General features: G+C 39.4%; 1 protein-coding gene across 3 annotated transcripts in view; it reads left to right on the top strand.

The window, feature by feature from the left end:
* The window catches only part of shank3a (SH3 and multiple ankyrin repeat domains 3a), a 255900-nt gene that overhangs the window by 78076 nt on the left and 164522 nt on the right, over positions 1–13302 (top strand). For 2 of the 3 annotated variants that reach the window (XM_053235167.1, XM_053235168.1), the window contains one exon: positions 1988–2485. The exons of the other annotated variant lie outside the window; for it this stretch is intronic. In XM_053235167.1, coding sequence (XP_053091142.1) covers positions 2192–2485 — 294 coding nt within the window. In that variant the 5' untranslated portion in view covers positions 1988–2191. The remainder of the gene's footprint in view (positions 1–1987; positions 2486–13302) is intronic. 3 annotated transcript variants of the gene reach the window in all.

The raw sequence follows: 13302 nt of genomic DNA, 5'->3' as shown, positions 1-13302 counted from the left end.
AGGGAGAGAAAGAGAGAGTGAGAGAGAGGGGTCACTGTTAGAGTGATAGCACTCAGATAGAGAAATCCATTTCGGGAAAAAAATGAATTAGGACAAGGGAGGACAGTAATGAAAGTGAGAGATGGCCAAATTGGCGATGTTCACTGGGATGAGAGAGGTGGAGTGGAGAGATATGGAGAGATGTGGTACTGGAATGAGGAGACTGATTTTACCCATTGATACTGAGAGGGAAACACAAAGGCACATGAACAAATTCGCTGAAGGCTGCAGGGTGTGCACACTGATCCAACATAGATCTCAACTATACTCAGTATAGAGGTATGAGCTTTAAATGTGATGATCATGTGATGTACAGTATTAGATGGCATTTAGTTCCTCCTGTTTGATCTAAAAGAACAATTTATTAGCAGGCAATTCGTTTTCACCTGAGCACTCAGAAATGCACAAAAGGCTTTCGTGGTTTTTTTGGTTGAGACACATTATCTAAATGTGGTGCTATCTGTATCTTGAATTTCAGTAATCAAGGATGATGTGCTTGGATTTCATTCAATTTCATATTAATGAAGTTGTAAGAAAGGGCACAAATCCTGCTCTTAAACAAAACCTCTACTCTGTGCACAGTAAATACATTTATATTGAAATATTTGTGGTGTGTTTAGTGATTCTGGTGTTAATTTGTTGGTTTTCATTATTCCCGTGAGAAGTTAGTGGTTGTCTGCCACACTGACGTCACAGGGTGACATTGCTAGCTCAGTTACAACGCTGTTTTTTAGGAGAAAAAAAATTCTCATACATAAGGGATAACAATCAGATTTTGCTGTTAGCTCCCAAAAACAAAAGAGCAACAGCTTCTTTTCTCACTTACCATTTTCCAGAGACATTCAACACATAATAAAGAGAAATCCACCATAAAGTAGTGGAGATGTTGGTGCAAATGTTGGACTCAAAGTTCCAGTCTGCAATGCTCAGCTAGATAGTGATCTCTGAGATGATAACCACGATGGCACTGATGGTCACATTGGCATGAAATTTGAAGCTTCGGAAGCTGATCTGTTTGAGCAGAGTGCACACATGAGGTGGTGAGAGAGCCGGACGGAATAAAAGACTAAAGCGCTGCTGCATCACTCTCTTTAGGTAGAGATGAAGCGAGGGCTAAACCCCTCACAACAGTGTTGTGGGCAATGTAGGAAAACGTTAACCAAAGTGGAAATACGATATTTCGATGAAAGAATTTTAAACAAATAACTGAGAATTTTATTATAAAGTAAATCTGGGATGCCACTGGAGATCACATTTTAATTATAAAGATTAATATGCAAGTCATTCAGGGTGGATTTTTCTTTTAGCTTTCACCTTAACCTTGACAGCCTTTCATGAGAAATAGACCATGTTAAAGTGTAAGTGTGTGTGTGTGTGGTTGTGTGTGGTTGTGTGTGGTTGTGTGTGGTTGTGTGTGGTTATTGTGTTATGATTCTTGCCAAGTGATGCAGCATAACATATGGTCAAGCCTGATAAACATACACACACACAAACAAACACACACACATTGTCAGATTGCCCATTCGACTCCTAACCAAAGATTGTCCGCCTAATTCATACTGTCTATTAGATGCTTTGAAAATGAGCTGTGATGATGATATTAGCATGAAATCAATAATAATTCTCTATATGACTTTATTCATTTTCTTTATATACATATATATATATATATATATATATATATATATATATATATATATATATATATATATATATATATATATATATATATGGATTATATAATTATATAATCCATGCATTATCCTGTAAAATTATTCAACAATAAAGAAAGCCTTGCACACAACTGCAGTATAGCTTGTTACTGCATGGTGATAAACCTTAATATGCTACAGTATTTTTTCCTCATGTGTATCTGACGAACGTCTAACCTTTCTTTCTTTTTTGTCCATCACTCTATTTTCTGTCCCTCCTCTATAATCCCCTCTAGTGTCCCCCCTTTCTCCTCCCCTCCTTTTCCGTCCTCTTCTCTTCCGTGCGTGTCTGTGTGTGTGTGTGTGTGTGTGTGTGTGTGTGTGTGTGTGTGAGAGAGAGAGAGAGAGAGAGAGAGAGAGCGAGCAGTGCCGGGGTATGAGTGTGTGTGTGTGTGTGCGCGTGAAAGGGCTATGCAGTCAGTGCTCCACACACACGGAGCATGCTTGTGAGTGGAGGCTCCGGCCAACATGAGCCTCCCGAGCCCAGAGCGCGTCCACAGCATCAGCCCAAACCCGCGTGCACCCTCCTCCCTTTCTCGCTCCCTCCCTCACTCCCTCCCTCGCTCCCTCTCTTCGTCCACAAGCCTCAGCCGCACCGCCTCTCCCGCGCCAGCCAGGGGGACAGCTCCCGCAGTTCCCACGGTGACGGTTGCCGAGCGCCGGCCTGCCCCATGGAGGAAGCCCAAGGCAACACGCTGGTCGTCCGCATCGGCATCCCCGACCTGCAGCAGACGGTGAGTTCACTCGTCTCTCCAAACTCTCCCCTCTTTCTCTCACTCCTCTCTCTTCTCAGTAGAGCTTTTTTTCCACTCTGTCCCATTCTTTCTTCGTTGCCGGTCCACCTGCACTCTCTCTGACATGCTCATTTGTTTTTTTCACTCTTTCCCTTTTCTCTCTGTTTCCTGTCTAAATAAATCTAATAAGCCCTCTTCATTAGCGGGACCAGGGCTGACTTTGACAACTGAGCACTTAAGCAGGGAGAGCGAGTGGTGAGAGAGTGTTTGCCTTAAGGGACTGTGTAATTCTTACAAAGGGTAATTTTGCCTCTTGAGCTGTCAAACTTGACAGGTAGTTGCCCTGTAGTATACTGTGTCCTCGCGGCCTGTTCAAGAGAATCGCACATATGGCTGTGATGGATAAGGGGCAGAGGGAGTGAGAGAGAAAGAGAGAGAGTGAGAGAGAGAAAAGGCAGAGAATGAAAGAATGAAAGAGGCAGAGAGAGGCGGGGTGCCTCTTTAATTCTCTCCTGCGTTCCATTTCTCTGAAGTGTAGTTACTTACCTGTACAATTTCTGAGGACAGATCATGCTGTAGCTGTGTAATTAATTCCGTTTCTAAGTCCAGTAGGGATTGCTGTCTGATTGTGGGGATCTGCCCTGCTGCTGTCTGTGAAACATGTGGAGCTTTTGCTGCAGGCTTAATTGGCATCTGTGTGTGTGTGTGTGTGTATGTGTGTGTTTGTCTGCATTCACATACGTCTGCTTGATTTATGCCATTTGAGGCCTTGTTGGGAACATCAGTCTTGTACAGACACTGTAATGACAGAGGTTGTTAGAAAGACTACTTGCAATTGACTTGTTTGGTGGATAATTTGTTGTTTTGTAATGGAACTCGCTGGATGCTGTGTCGTGTCCCAGCAAGTTTTATTATCACGACTTCCTCTTATGACTGATTTTTTTTTTCCAGTGAGAATCATGACTGCTGTAGAGAAATGCCCTCAGATTTCTTTGAATTATTGGAATTATTGCCTCACACAGATTTTGGTCTGACATGGACATCTGTGCTGTGTGTGTTAAGCAGAAGTGATCAGTGACTCTCCTATTCCACTGTGCCTGAAACTCTTCTTATCTGCATCGCTTCTCTTCTTTCTTTGTGTCAAAAACTGTTTGGGTTCATATAGTATGTGTGATCCCAAATAATAAGAAAGTGGCAAAAGCCTGTCCAGATGTCCGTTCATTAATAGGTGTGTATGTGTGTGTGTCTGTGTGTTTGGTAGAAGAACTCTTTAAAAGAAGAAAGCCGGAATGTTGGTGTGTGTGTGTCCTTTAGGGATGCCTGTGCTGCTGTGCTAATAGAGCAGGGTGAATGAGAGCACAGAGAAATCTGTAAATGTCACACTTTCACAAGCAACTCTGCTCCGTGCTGCTTTCAAATGTTAATGCACACATGCTAAATGTGAGCACATTCACTCCATGCATTGGAATACACAACACTCTTACTAAAATGAAAGGAATGCATTTTAAGGGCAGTCTTGTGTGACATGTTCTTAGTTCAGTTTAATGTGTTTTCTATAGAATCTCTAAATTTGATGTATACTTTAGAATATAACTGTATGTATGTATGTTTGCATTTGTGTATGTATGTATTGGTGTAACGTGCCACTCTGTGTATCAGTCTAGTGCTCCAAATATTTGTATCTCTATCTGTATTCAGATTTAAAACCACGTGGGGGCGTGGCCTGGACCCCACTACTATTACAAAAGTTGACTCAAACTTGTAACTGGTTTTGACCTCCGACTAGGAAAAACCAAACAAAATGCACCAACTTGGAATTCCCACTTGTAAACATGGGACAGACTCCTCAACCCCCAGTTCAACAAGTGATGCCAAGTAAACATGGCTACAAAAAAAAAAAAACACTGTTAAATGAGTTGTGTTGTTTATACAAGTATTTGCTTTAGATCAATCAACATACGTATTAGCTTGTAAAAATCTGTAACACTATATGTCTATACAGCTCGCTGCTTTGAGGACCTAAATATACATCACTCATCACAGCTATCTGGATAGCTTGATGCTAACAAACATGGAGACGCCCATGGTTTTTTTCTTTGTACTTTGTAGCTCGAATGCATAGAGGTCGAAAATGACTTCCCTCTTCTGAGGTAAGTCAAATGCAGCATATGACAGGAAACACTGGAAAAAACCCCAGAGGTAGGAATGCCAGCACTGTCAGCACGTCATAAATAAACACTGTAAATGCATCGTGCACTGTAGTCTTTGTTTGTCCCATGAGCTTCATCTGAGCTCTCACTCGCAACTGAATGAAAGTAAAAACCTCTAGCTTGCGCTACTTTTTTTGTTGCGTCCCATGGGATCCCAGTCCCAGTGCACTATGGACCTTTCTGGCAAGTTTTCTTTAGAAAAAAAGTGCCTCCTATTCGTATCTGTATTTGTATCCATTTAGAACACCTTATATGTTCAGTCTGAATAATGTATTCATATTTAGTTACAGTACAACTCTAATATGTATGTATTTATGGTATTTGTGATATTTGGGGTACACCTGTCAGTATTTTGTAGAGTAGACTTTAGATTAACAATTTCTGCCCTGAACATGAGTACCAGTACAATACCTGTCTGTGAAAACTAAAACACAAACCTGACTTCTTTAGACTTTAGCCAGTCAAACATACAGTATTTTAGCGTTTTTGAAACTTTTTTTTCCCCCAAATTGATGACAGCTCGTTTGATATCGCATCTATTTCTCATACTCCCGTGAATTTTTAGAGTGCTAAGTAGCTTTTACTTCAGCAGGGACTCTTTCAGTAGGGACTCTTCCACCTTACATTTTACTGTACACTTTCCCAGTAACCATGGGAAATGCATTAGCCCATTTTTCCATTAGCCCATGAGAAATTCTGCATTAGCCCGTACAGCGTACACCATCATGTCTGTATTTCGAGCCTCTGCTTTTAATTCGCTGTTGTATCAGCTGTTAAACAGTGAAAGAGATTAGTTAAGGCAAAACAAAAAAAAAAGGAAACTAAAATGATGGAGAGGAAGTGAGATAACTTGGTATGGTTTTTCTGGTCCGAATCTTTTACCATGAACAAAGCTGTGGCCTCGAACATTGAACTCTGTGGGACGCAGCAGAGAGCAGAAACGCAACAGGATTTGTGAGATACTGGGATTTCAGTGGTGAGCTCAAGATGGTGATATTCACAGATGACCTTTTCTCCCCACTCCTTCCTCTTTCCATCATGCATAATCTTCATCTCTTCTCTCCTGTCTCTTATATGCCCACAGCCTTTTATGCACTTTTAAGCAGTAACTTGGCCTTTGTTCTTGAGGCTTCCTGTTAGTTTCCATCTTCTAGTTTTGATCTCTTTTCCTCATTATTGTCAGCGTTAGCATTAAGGGGTAGTTTGTTGTGTACATATGTTAATGTGAGTGCTGGTTTTCTGCTGATTATTTAAGGGATAATGACATTCATAGTATTAATTATATTATGCAGAATATGTGACTATCAAAGGATGATTTCTTGGCAAGTGATGATATCTTAAATAAAGGAAAAGTAATCTAATATTTCTCATTATAAGATTATTGTATAACAAATACAAGACCATTAGGCCTATTTCTGGATATATTTACTCATTTCAAGCTTAAAATTGTCTTATTCTATTGGCAGATAATTTAGCTTCTTTCTAGAAATACTTATAAATAGGCTTAATAATCTTATATTTGTTTAAAAACCATCTAATATAGAGAAATATTTGTTGGATTTGCCTGCAGTAAGGGAAGATAATTATTCTGACATTTTTGTCATTTTCTTTCCAACTGCATATGTTTGAACCAATTGTACCTGGTGTCATTATACATTGCCATTGGGTGGGAAGATTTCGCACAACAAATAGCAGGTGAAGGAGCTATCTAAAGTTCATGGAACCAGAAACTATTCATCCCTGGACAGGCGGACCATGCAAAATTTCACAACATGCTCTCAGACTAATGATAAGGAAGATAAGAGAGAGGCCAGCCGTCACTGGAAAAGAGTTGCAGGATGACCTGAAAGCAGCAGGAACAGCAGTTACACAGAGCACAATAAGCAATGAACTGTACTGCAATTATCTTTATTCGTACACCTCACACAAAGGTCCTCTGCTAAAAAAGCACAGAGATGCACATTTAAAATTTGCACACAAGCATATAGACAAATCAGAACGTCTTTTGAACAACAGACAAAAGACAAATAGAACACTTTGTCAGTAAATGCTTGGAGAAAGAATGGTTGCGTGTATGATCCCAAGAACTCCACACTCACAGTGAAGTATGGAGGTGGGAGCATAATAATATGGGGCTGTTTCTCTGCAAGCAGTACTGGGGCATTGCACGTCATTGACGAAACCATGAATGAAGTAATGCACCGGCACATATTAGAGTAGAATTTAATCTCATCAAATACATACTTTTTTGTTCACATTTTTAAGTCAAAAGATATTGTAAATTTGAAGTGGATATATGTACTTATTTCCCCTCACTGTATATTCACTGTATATTCCCCTCACTGTATCTTCAATTAGAGTATATTCACTGTATACTCTAATTTAAATTTTTATTATAAAGAACAATTAAAATTAAGTAGAAAAAGTCAGCTTTAATAAACTGTAATGGGTGACCTTTAGCAGAAACTACAGCTCTAACTACAGCTCTAATCTCCCTATAGGACCAATTACAATAATATAAAATAAAATGATCATGTTTATTATTTGTTTGCAAATCTTTTGGAGAAAAGGTCTCCCTGTGGAAATGTGCATAGAAATCACCCGAGGCCGGGTCTCTTCCCAGGTGATGCTCTGCCAGGGCCATAATGCAGCCATTTGCAGTTTTTTATTGTTTCGGAGGCTTTTTGCCTCCAGGTCTGTCTGTAGTAAGTGAAATGCATGCTCAGTGGGGTTCAGGTCAGGTGAATGACTTAGGCAGTCCACCTTTGAAGAAAACTCTATAGTTGCTTTAGCAGCATGTTTTTGAGTCAAGTGCTGGTCATTGAGTTTTTAGTTAGCTCTGAGCAGTTAAGATGCTTCTGCACAAGTCAGAAATCATTCCACTGCCATCAGCAGTCAATCATTGCAACAATTCAGGCTCTTTTTCTGGCAGCTCAACATGTCCATGCCACCATTACTCACATTTTTCTCCACACTTCCCCCTTTCCATCACTCTGGCACATCTTAATCTTCATCTCATCTGCCCAGAAGACGCTGTCCAATATGTCTGCAGCCTTTAACCAATTACTGGGCCTTTTGTTTTTGAGACTTACTCTCAGTTTGCATCTTCAGTATCACTCTTTCCAATCATACCAGTGGGACTTGGTTTTGACACCTCTTATGTTGTGTTATGTGGTTCTGATTGACTTATTTTGAATTTCAGCCTCGTGATGGCTTGTTTTACCGACTTTGTTACTGTTGTCTCTTCAGACCATAGAAGTGTCAGACACCGAATGCAAATGCCACATCTTGAATCAATTCAAGACCTTTTACCAGTTCTCTTGTGTATCATCTAAAGAGTTAATGATGCAAAGCGGACCAGGAAATAACCGAGCAACATTTTGGTACTCATAAAAAAGGGGGTACTATGAATAAAAAGGGCTACACAGGTCCTACACAGTTCACTCAATATGAACATTTATATTATGCTGCATCCATGTTCAGTGTCTTATAGCCTGAACCTGAACTAGGTGTGTATCAGGACTGTTAACAAAAAAAAAAAGTTGTTTTTTACTGTCATTCAGGACATTCAGGTATGAGTCTCAGAGGACAAAGAAAGGCCAGAAAAGTTTGGCAGAAAAGTAATTTGTTAGAGAAGTCATCGATGAGTGGTGCTCATTAGAAATTAAAAATGAATGACTGTAATGCAGATATATGATCATTAAATGTGTAATCCAAAATCAGTATTGCAGTTCATACATCTACCTTCTTGTAATTTTTCTTTCTATTAGTATCATTTAGCAAACAATCTCACACATAGAGTATCAGGGATGTTAGTAATGAGTAGCTTTAAACAAGTTCAGATATTCAGTATTCCCTAAAGACTTGTGGAAAGTCAGGCCATTTTGTGTAGTAATACTGAGTCAAAGTGATTGCAGTATAATCTTGAGGTGATCACTTATTCACTCCGAGGAACTGATAAATGAGTTCTAAATATCTTCAGGGTTATAACACAATTCTAGTCACCTTGAACTCTACTTCTTAATGATTTTTATGTCTTATTAGTGAGTCAAGTTGTTTATGTATGCTATTTATTAGATAATTCAGTGACTTTTTTTTAACCGAACAGCCATTTTAAGTTTTCTCTTTTTCTCATTTATAACCTTTATTTGGATCAGTCATGCCTTCCCAGTTGCCATAACTTTGCAGAGTGAAATCAGAGCTCAGTACACAGAACACACCTCGCAATGGCAGGACAGAGGTTAACAGGAACTCCCACATTAACTGCTATATTGATACAAACATGTACATTCTATATACAGCCTACACTAAAGATGGGGGGAAAAGCTATTAATATTCCTGAATTTTAATGATGCTAGTCAGATGTGATAAATTTAGATATTGCCCTGCATGGCAGGGACAAAAATACAATAAACCAACTTGGAAGGCAATAAGCCAAAGCTATTCCCCTGTGTGTGCGGAACTCCAGACTTTGCTGACGTAACATAACAGTCGGGCATATTCCACTGCAAAATCACTTGGAGTGAAAATAAATCAGAAGCATGTGGAAGTGCCAAGCTGTCTGAGTTTATTTTTGAGTTTATTCCAAATTATTTGTTGGGACTTCATTTCTATGAGGCATCTTTGGATCTATTTCTAAGTTTCGGATGTCTACACATAAGGCTCTCAAGTGGCGTGACAGAAAGGCTTTCGCTTTGACATCGGAAGATTGAAACTGGCCATGCTTTCTGAGTGGGACAGATGGCATACTCTACCTCCCCTGTCAATCAAAGTGACACTAGTCAACTGTGGACACTTATGAGCTCATGTATGTGGAAGAGGGCAGTTAGGTTCACATGTGTCTCTGAGGAAGCACCGTGACCAGACTGGGGGAGAAAATGGGGAGAACAAAAGATATCTTAATGTGTGCCAGCAAGGGGAATGCTTATCATCTTAATTAATGTTTAATATGTCCAGTGCAGTATTTTGTTTTAGTAACTAAATGTCTATGAAGATATTCAGTCTTGCAGGTCGTAAAAAAAATCTTAGCGTTCCTTCATTCATCTATGAACTGAAAACTCTCTCCATATGAATGCAGAAGCTTCAAGTTAATACTGTAATTTCATGCAACTTGATTTACTACTTTACTACCATGAACAAGTTTGCATAACATTTAACTGTTAAATGCATACATCACTAGTGACCTCTGTACCTCATCCATTTTTTCAGTCTCCCTCCTCTTTAGTTTTCTTTGACCTTTCTACGTTGAGCAAAAAATTTTAATGCCGGCCTAATACCAGCTCAAAATACAAAAAAAAAAAAAAGTGCTTTAATTTCTGTTCAATTTCAGTTTCTGTTCAAAGTAAAATTTGGTTCTAAAGGCCTCCTATCCTCTTTCTGCCTTTACTCTTCTTTCAAATCTTTTTCCTTTTTGATTTTTTTCTACTACTTCCCCCCTTTTTCTCTCTTATGGGTTTTGTGAGTTGGAAGGCATCTTGCCCCCTCTTCTGGCATGCCTGTTTGGTTGGCATGATGATGCCATCCATCACGATGACTGTATGGTAGCAGCAGTGTGGTTTGTGGAGGCAGCTCACGTTCCCCTGATGCTATTTTTAGCTCATTCAACAACAACCAGTCCAAGTGTGCGTGTGTGTGTGTGTGTGTGTGTGTGTGTGTGTGTGTGTGTGTGCGCGTGTGCGTGCGTGCTGCTGGGCCATTCAGGCTGATCACGAGCTCCACCTCTATCTCACTCTCTGTCTTTCTGTCACTCCTTTCCGTCTCTGTGTCACTGTCTCTCTCTCTTTATTTGTCTCTCTCACGTTCACAGAGCCATATCTGCCCTGTGTTTACAGTTCAAAACCTTTCACTGGGACAAAGACAGCTTTGGACTGTGACTCTAAACTGCATGTCATGTCAGACAATGGAGCTAATACATCTATCTACCACTAGTGTATATTGTTTGTGTGTGTGTGTGTATGTGTGTGTGTATTGACACGAACCACTGCATTGTAGCCCTCAGACTAACTGCAGTATATTTAGGGCTTTCCCTGTACTCCTCCCTACAGCTATAATAGCCCACGTCTCTGTAAGCCGTACTGATCACTGCATGAATTATCTGTCGTATTCACAGAAGTTAACAGTAGCTTCCAGAAGAAGCCGAAACCACACACTCGTATCATAGCAGGAGGTTATTCAGAAAGGTCAATTTTTTCACCACCATGCTAATTATGGATTCTGCAGGGGAGAAATGGTGGAGTAATTGTATCCTGTTTATTCATGGCTCATGTAATAAGTCAGATGAATAGTTCAATCAGAATAACATTTCTCACTCACCGTTGGTCAGACGTGGACATTATTACACGACTCACCACCAAGCATCCAAATTAACTACCAATTAGCATGACTAAACCATGACACATCTGCTTGAAACTTTGTTTAGTTGCCATTTCCCATGAAAACCTGGCTGTCGAAGTTAAGGTTAAAGTGAGAATTAAAAGAAAAATCCACCCTGAATGATTCAATTTTCAACAGCGTTTATTTTGTCATGAAATTATGAGTTGACTTTTTTTTTAGTTTAAACATCTTTCACTGACATATTGGTCTTTTTCACTTTGGTTAACAGTTTCCTATGTTACCCACAATGTCATTTTACCTACTGATAATACTGCTAGTGGGAATTGGTTGTAACATCATGTCTACCTGAAGCGAGTGATGCAGCAGTGCTTTAGTGTTATGGACTGTCCAGCTCTCTCACCTCCTCATATGTAAACTCTGCTCAAACATATCAGCTTCCAAAGCTTAAGCTTTCATGCTAATACAACCGTCAGTGCCATCGTGCTGGTCATCTTGTAGATCACTAACTAACCCAGCGGAGTCTCTCCCGTAACTCAGCACAACTGCTTTGTATAGCTGTCTTGCATTTTCAGACTTTGAGTCAACGTTTGATCATTTTAATATAACATGTCTAAGAAAACTGCATTTTTTCCACTGTATATGTGAATATGAATTGAGTGACACTGCTTAATACTAAATTATTTTGATGTTTTTCATTTGTACTGTATGTTCATAAACTAATCTTTTACGTTTCAGTTTAAAGCATGTCAGCACAACAAACTGTCTGTCTGAAATCTTTACTGCAGTCTTTTCCATTTTTCCTGGTTTTCCCATGCACTTCCTTTAGCTGTACTTCAACCCATTTGTGTAGTGAGTGACACTAACACTGAAGGACACTGATGGCCCCTCTAAGCTTGTCAGTTAGAATGAAAGAAGATTTAATTGCAGCTGAAAAGTAGAAAGCGTGTCAGATGCGTCCATCATCTCTACCCCGTCTCTAACAGAGGGTTTTTGCTCATCTGAAGTTTTAGCCTTTAATGGACTAGTAGACTGTCATTAAGCACTTTTTTCATTCATTAATTCCTGATTTTCATGGTCTTTTTTTTTATCGTAGCTATATTGATTTTTTCCCTGCATTTTCTCACCAGTTTGGTCCCCTACTGTTTCCTCATCACCAATCAGCTTTCCCCTTTCATTCGACAGCTACCAACTGGGGAGGGTGACGGCTAACGTGCTTCCTCTGAGACACGTGAAAAGCCACCCAGCTGCATCTTTTCAGACTGCTGCTCATGCTGCATCACAGAGCAGTGCAACTCAGAGAAAAGCACTGTCTGCCCTCTTCCACATACATGAGTTCACAGATGCCCATGATTGGCTAGAGTTGCTGTGATTTACAGTGTCATCTCTCATACCCAGAGAGCACAGCCAATTTTATTCCCTATTCACTGATATCTGTAGTGGATGTGTGATTACCATGGACAAGAATGTCCATACATTTTTGTTGTTCTGAGAAAAGCTTGGAAATTCTTTACTACAAAATTCCTTATAACAGACATCTCAGAGTTACACTCACGTTGCAGTGAAGCAAAATGCTTCTGCCAACATTTAGCCACTTTATGGATTATCTTAATATTTATATTACCTTAAATAAATAAAATACCTTTATTTATATTACCTTAAATAAAGAAGGTCTTGCGATGACCAAAGTTTGGTATAAAATTTCCTGAAGTTTTGTGCTATCCAAGCACAGTCAGGATGAAACTGGCTACAGTGGGAGCACATAACCGCTTTTTTTTTTTTTTTTTTTTAATATGAGAAATTAGTCCCAAATTGAGAGTTCAGTGACAGGTGTACAGAGGGAGGAGTTAATATTGAAATTATTCACATCTGTATTCAGAACTCAGATGTACTGTAAATAGTTGCGTGGGATTTGCACACGTGGGGCTGAGTTTTCCAACAAAGTTCACCTTGAACTTAAGTAAATTTTTCTCATGTAAATTTTTCTTGCTGCTTATCTCAAGGCCCAAATTCTATGGATAAAATTATGAACAACACTTAGACAAAGTGAACTACTTTTTCTTGACAGGAGCACTAATTAGCATTAGTACAATGACTGTAATTTAATTAATTTTAAGACACATGAGTTACATATATCTAAAATCATCAGTAAATCTAGTCGGTTTTAATCTGATATTTACTGAGGCACAGGGCTAAATTACAACTAACTGCATAGCTAGACTTGTTTTTATTTTACTAAGATAATCCATAGTTAAAGGTTATAGCTTTAAGGTCATG

Source organism: Pangasianodon hypophthalmus, chromosome 6 (genome assembly GCF_027358585.1).
Source record: "Pangasianodon hypophthalmus isolate fPanHyp1 chromosome 6, fPanHyp1.pri, whole genome shotgun sequence".
NCBI lineage: Eukaryota > Metazoa > Chordata > Actinopteri > Siluriformes > Pangasiidae > Pangasianodon > Pangasianodon hypophthalmus.
Note: the sequence above shows the minus strand (reverse complement) of the source record. Positions and strands in the feature narration are given on the sequence as shown.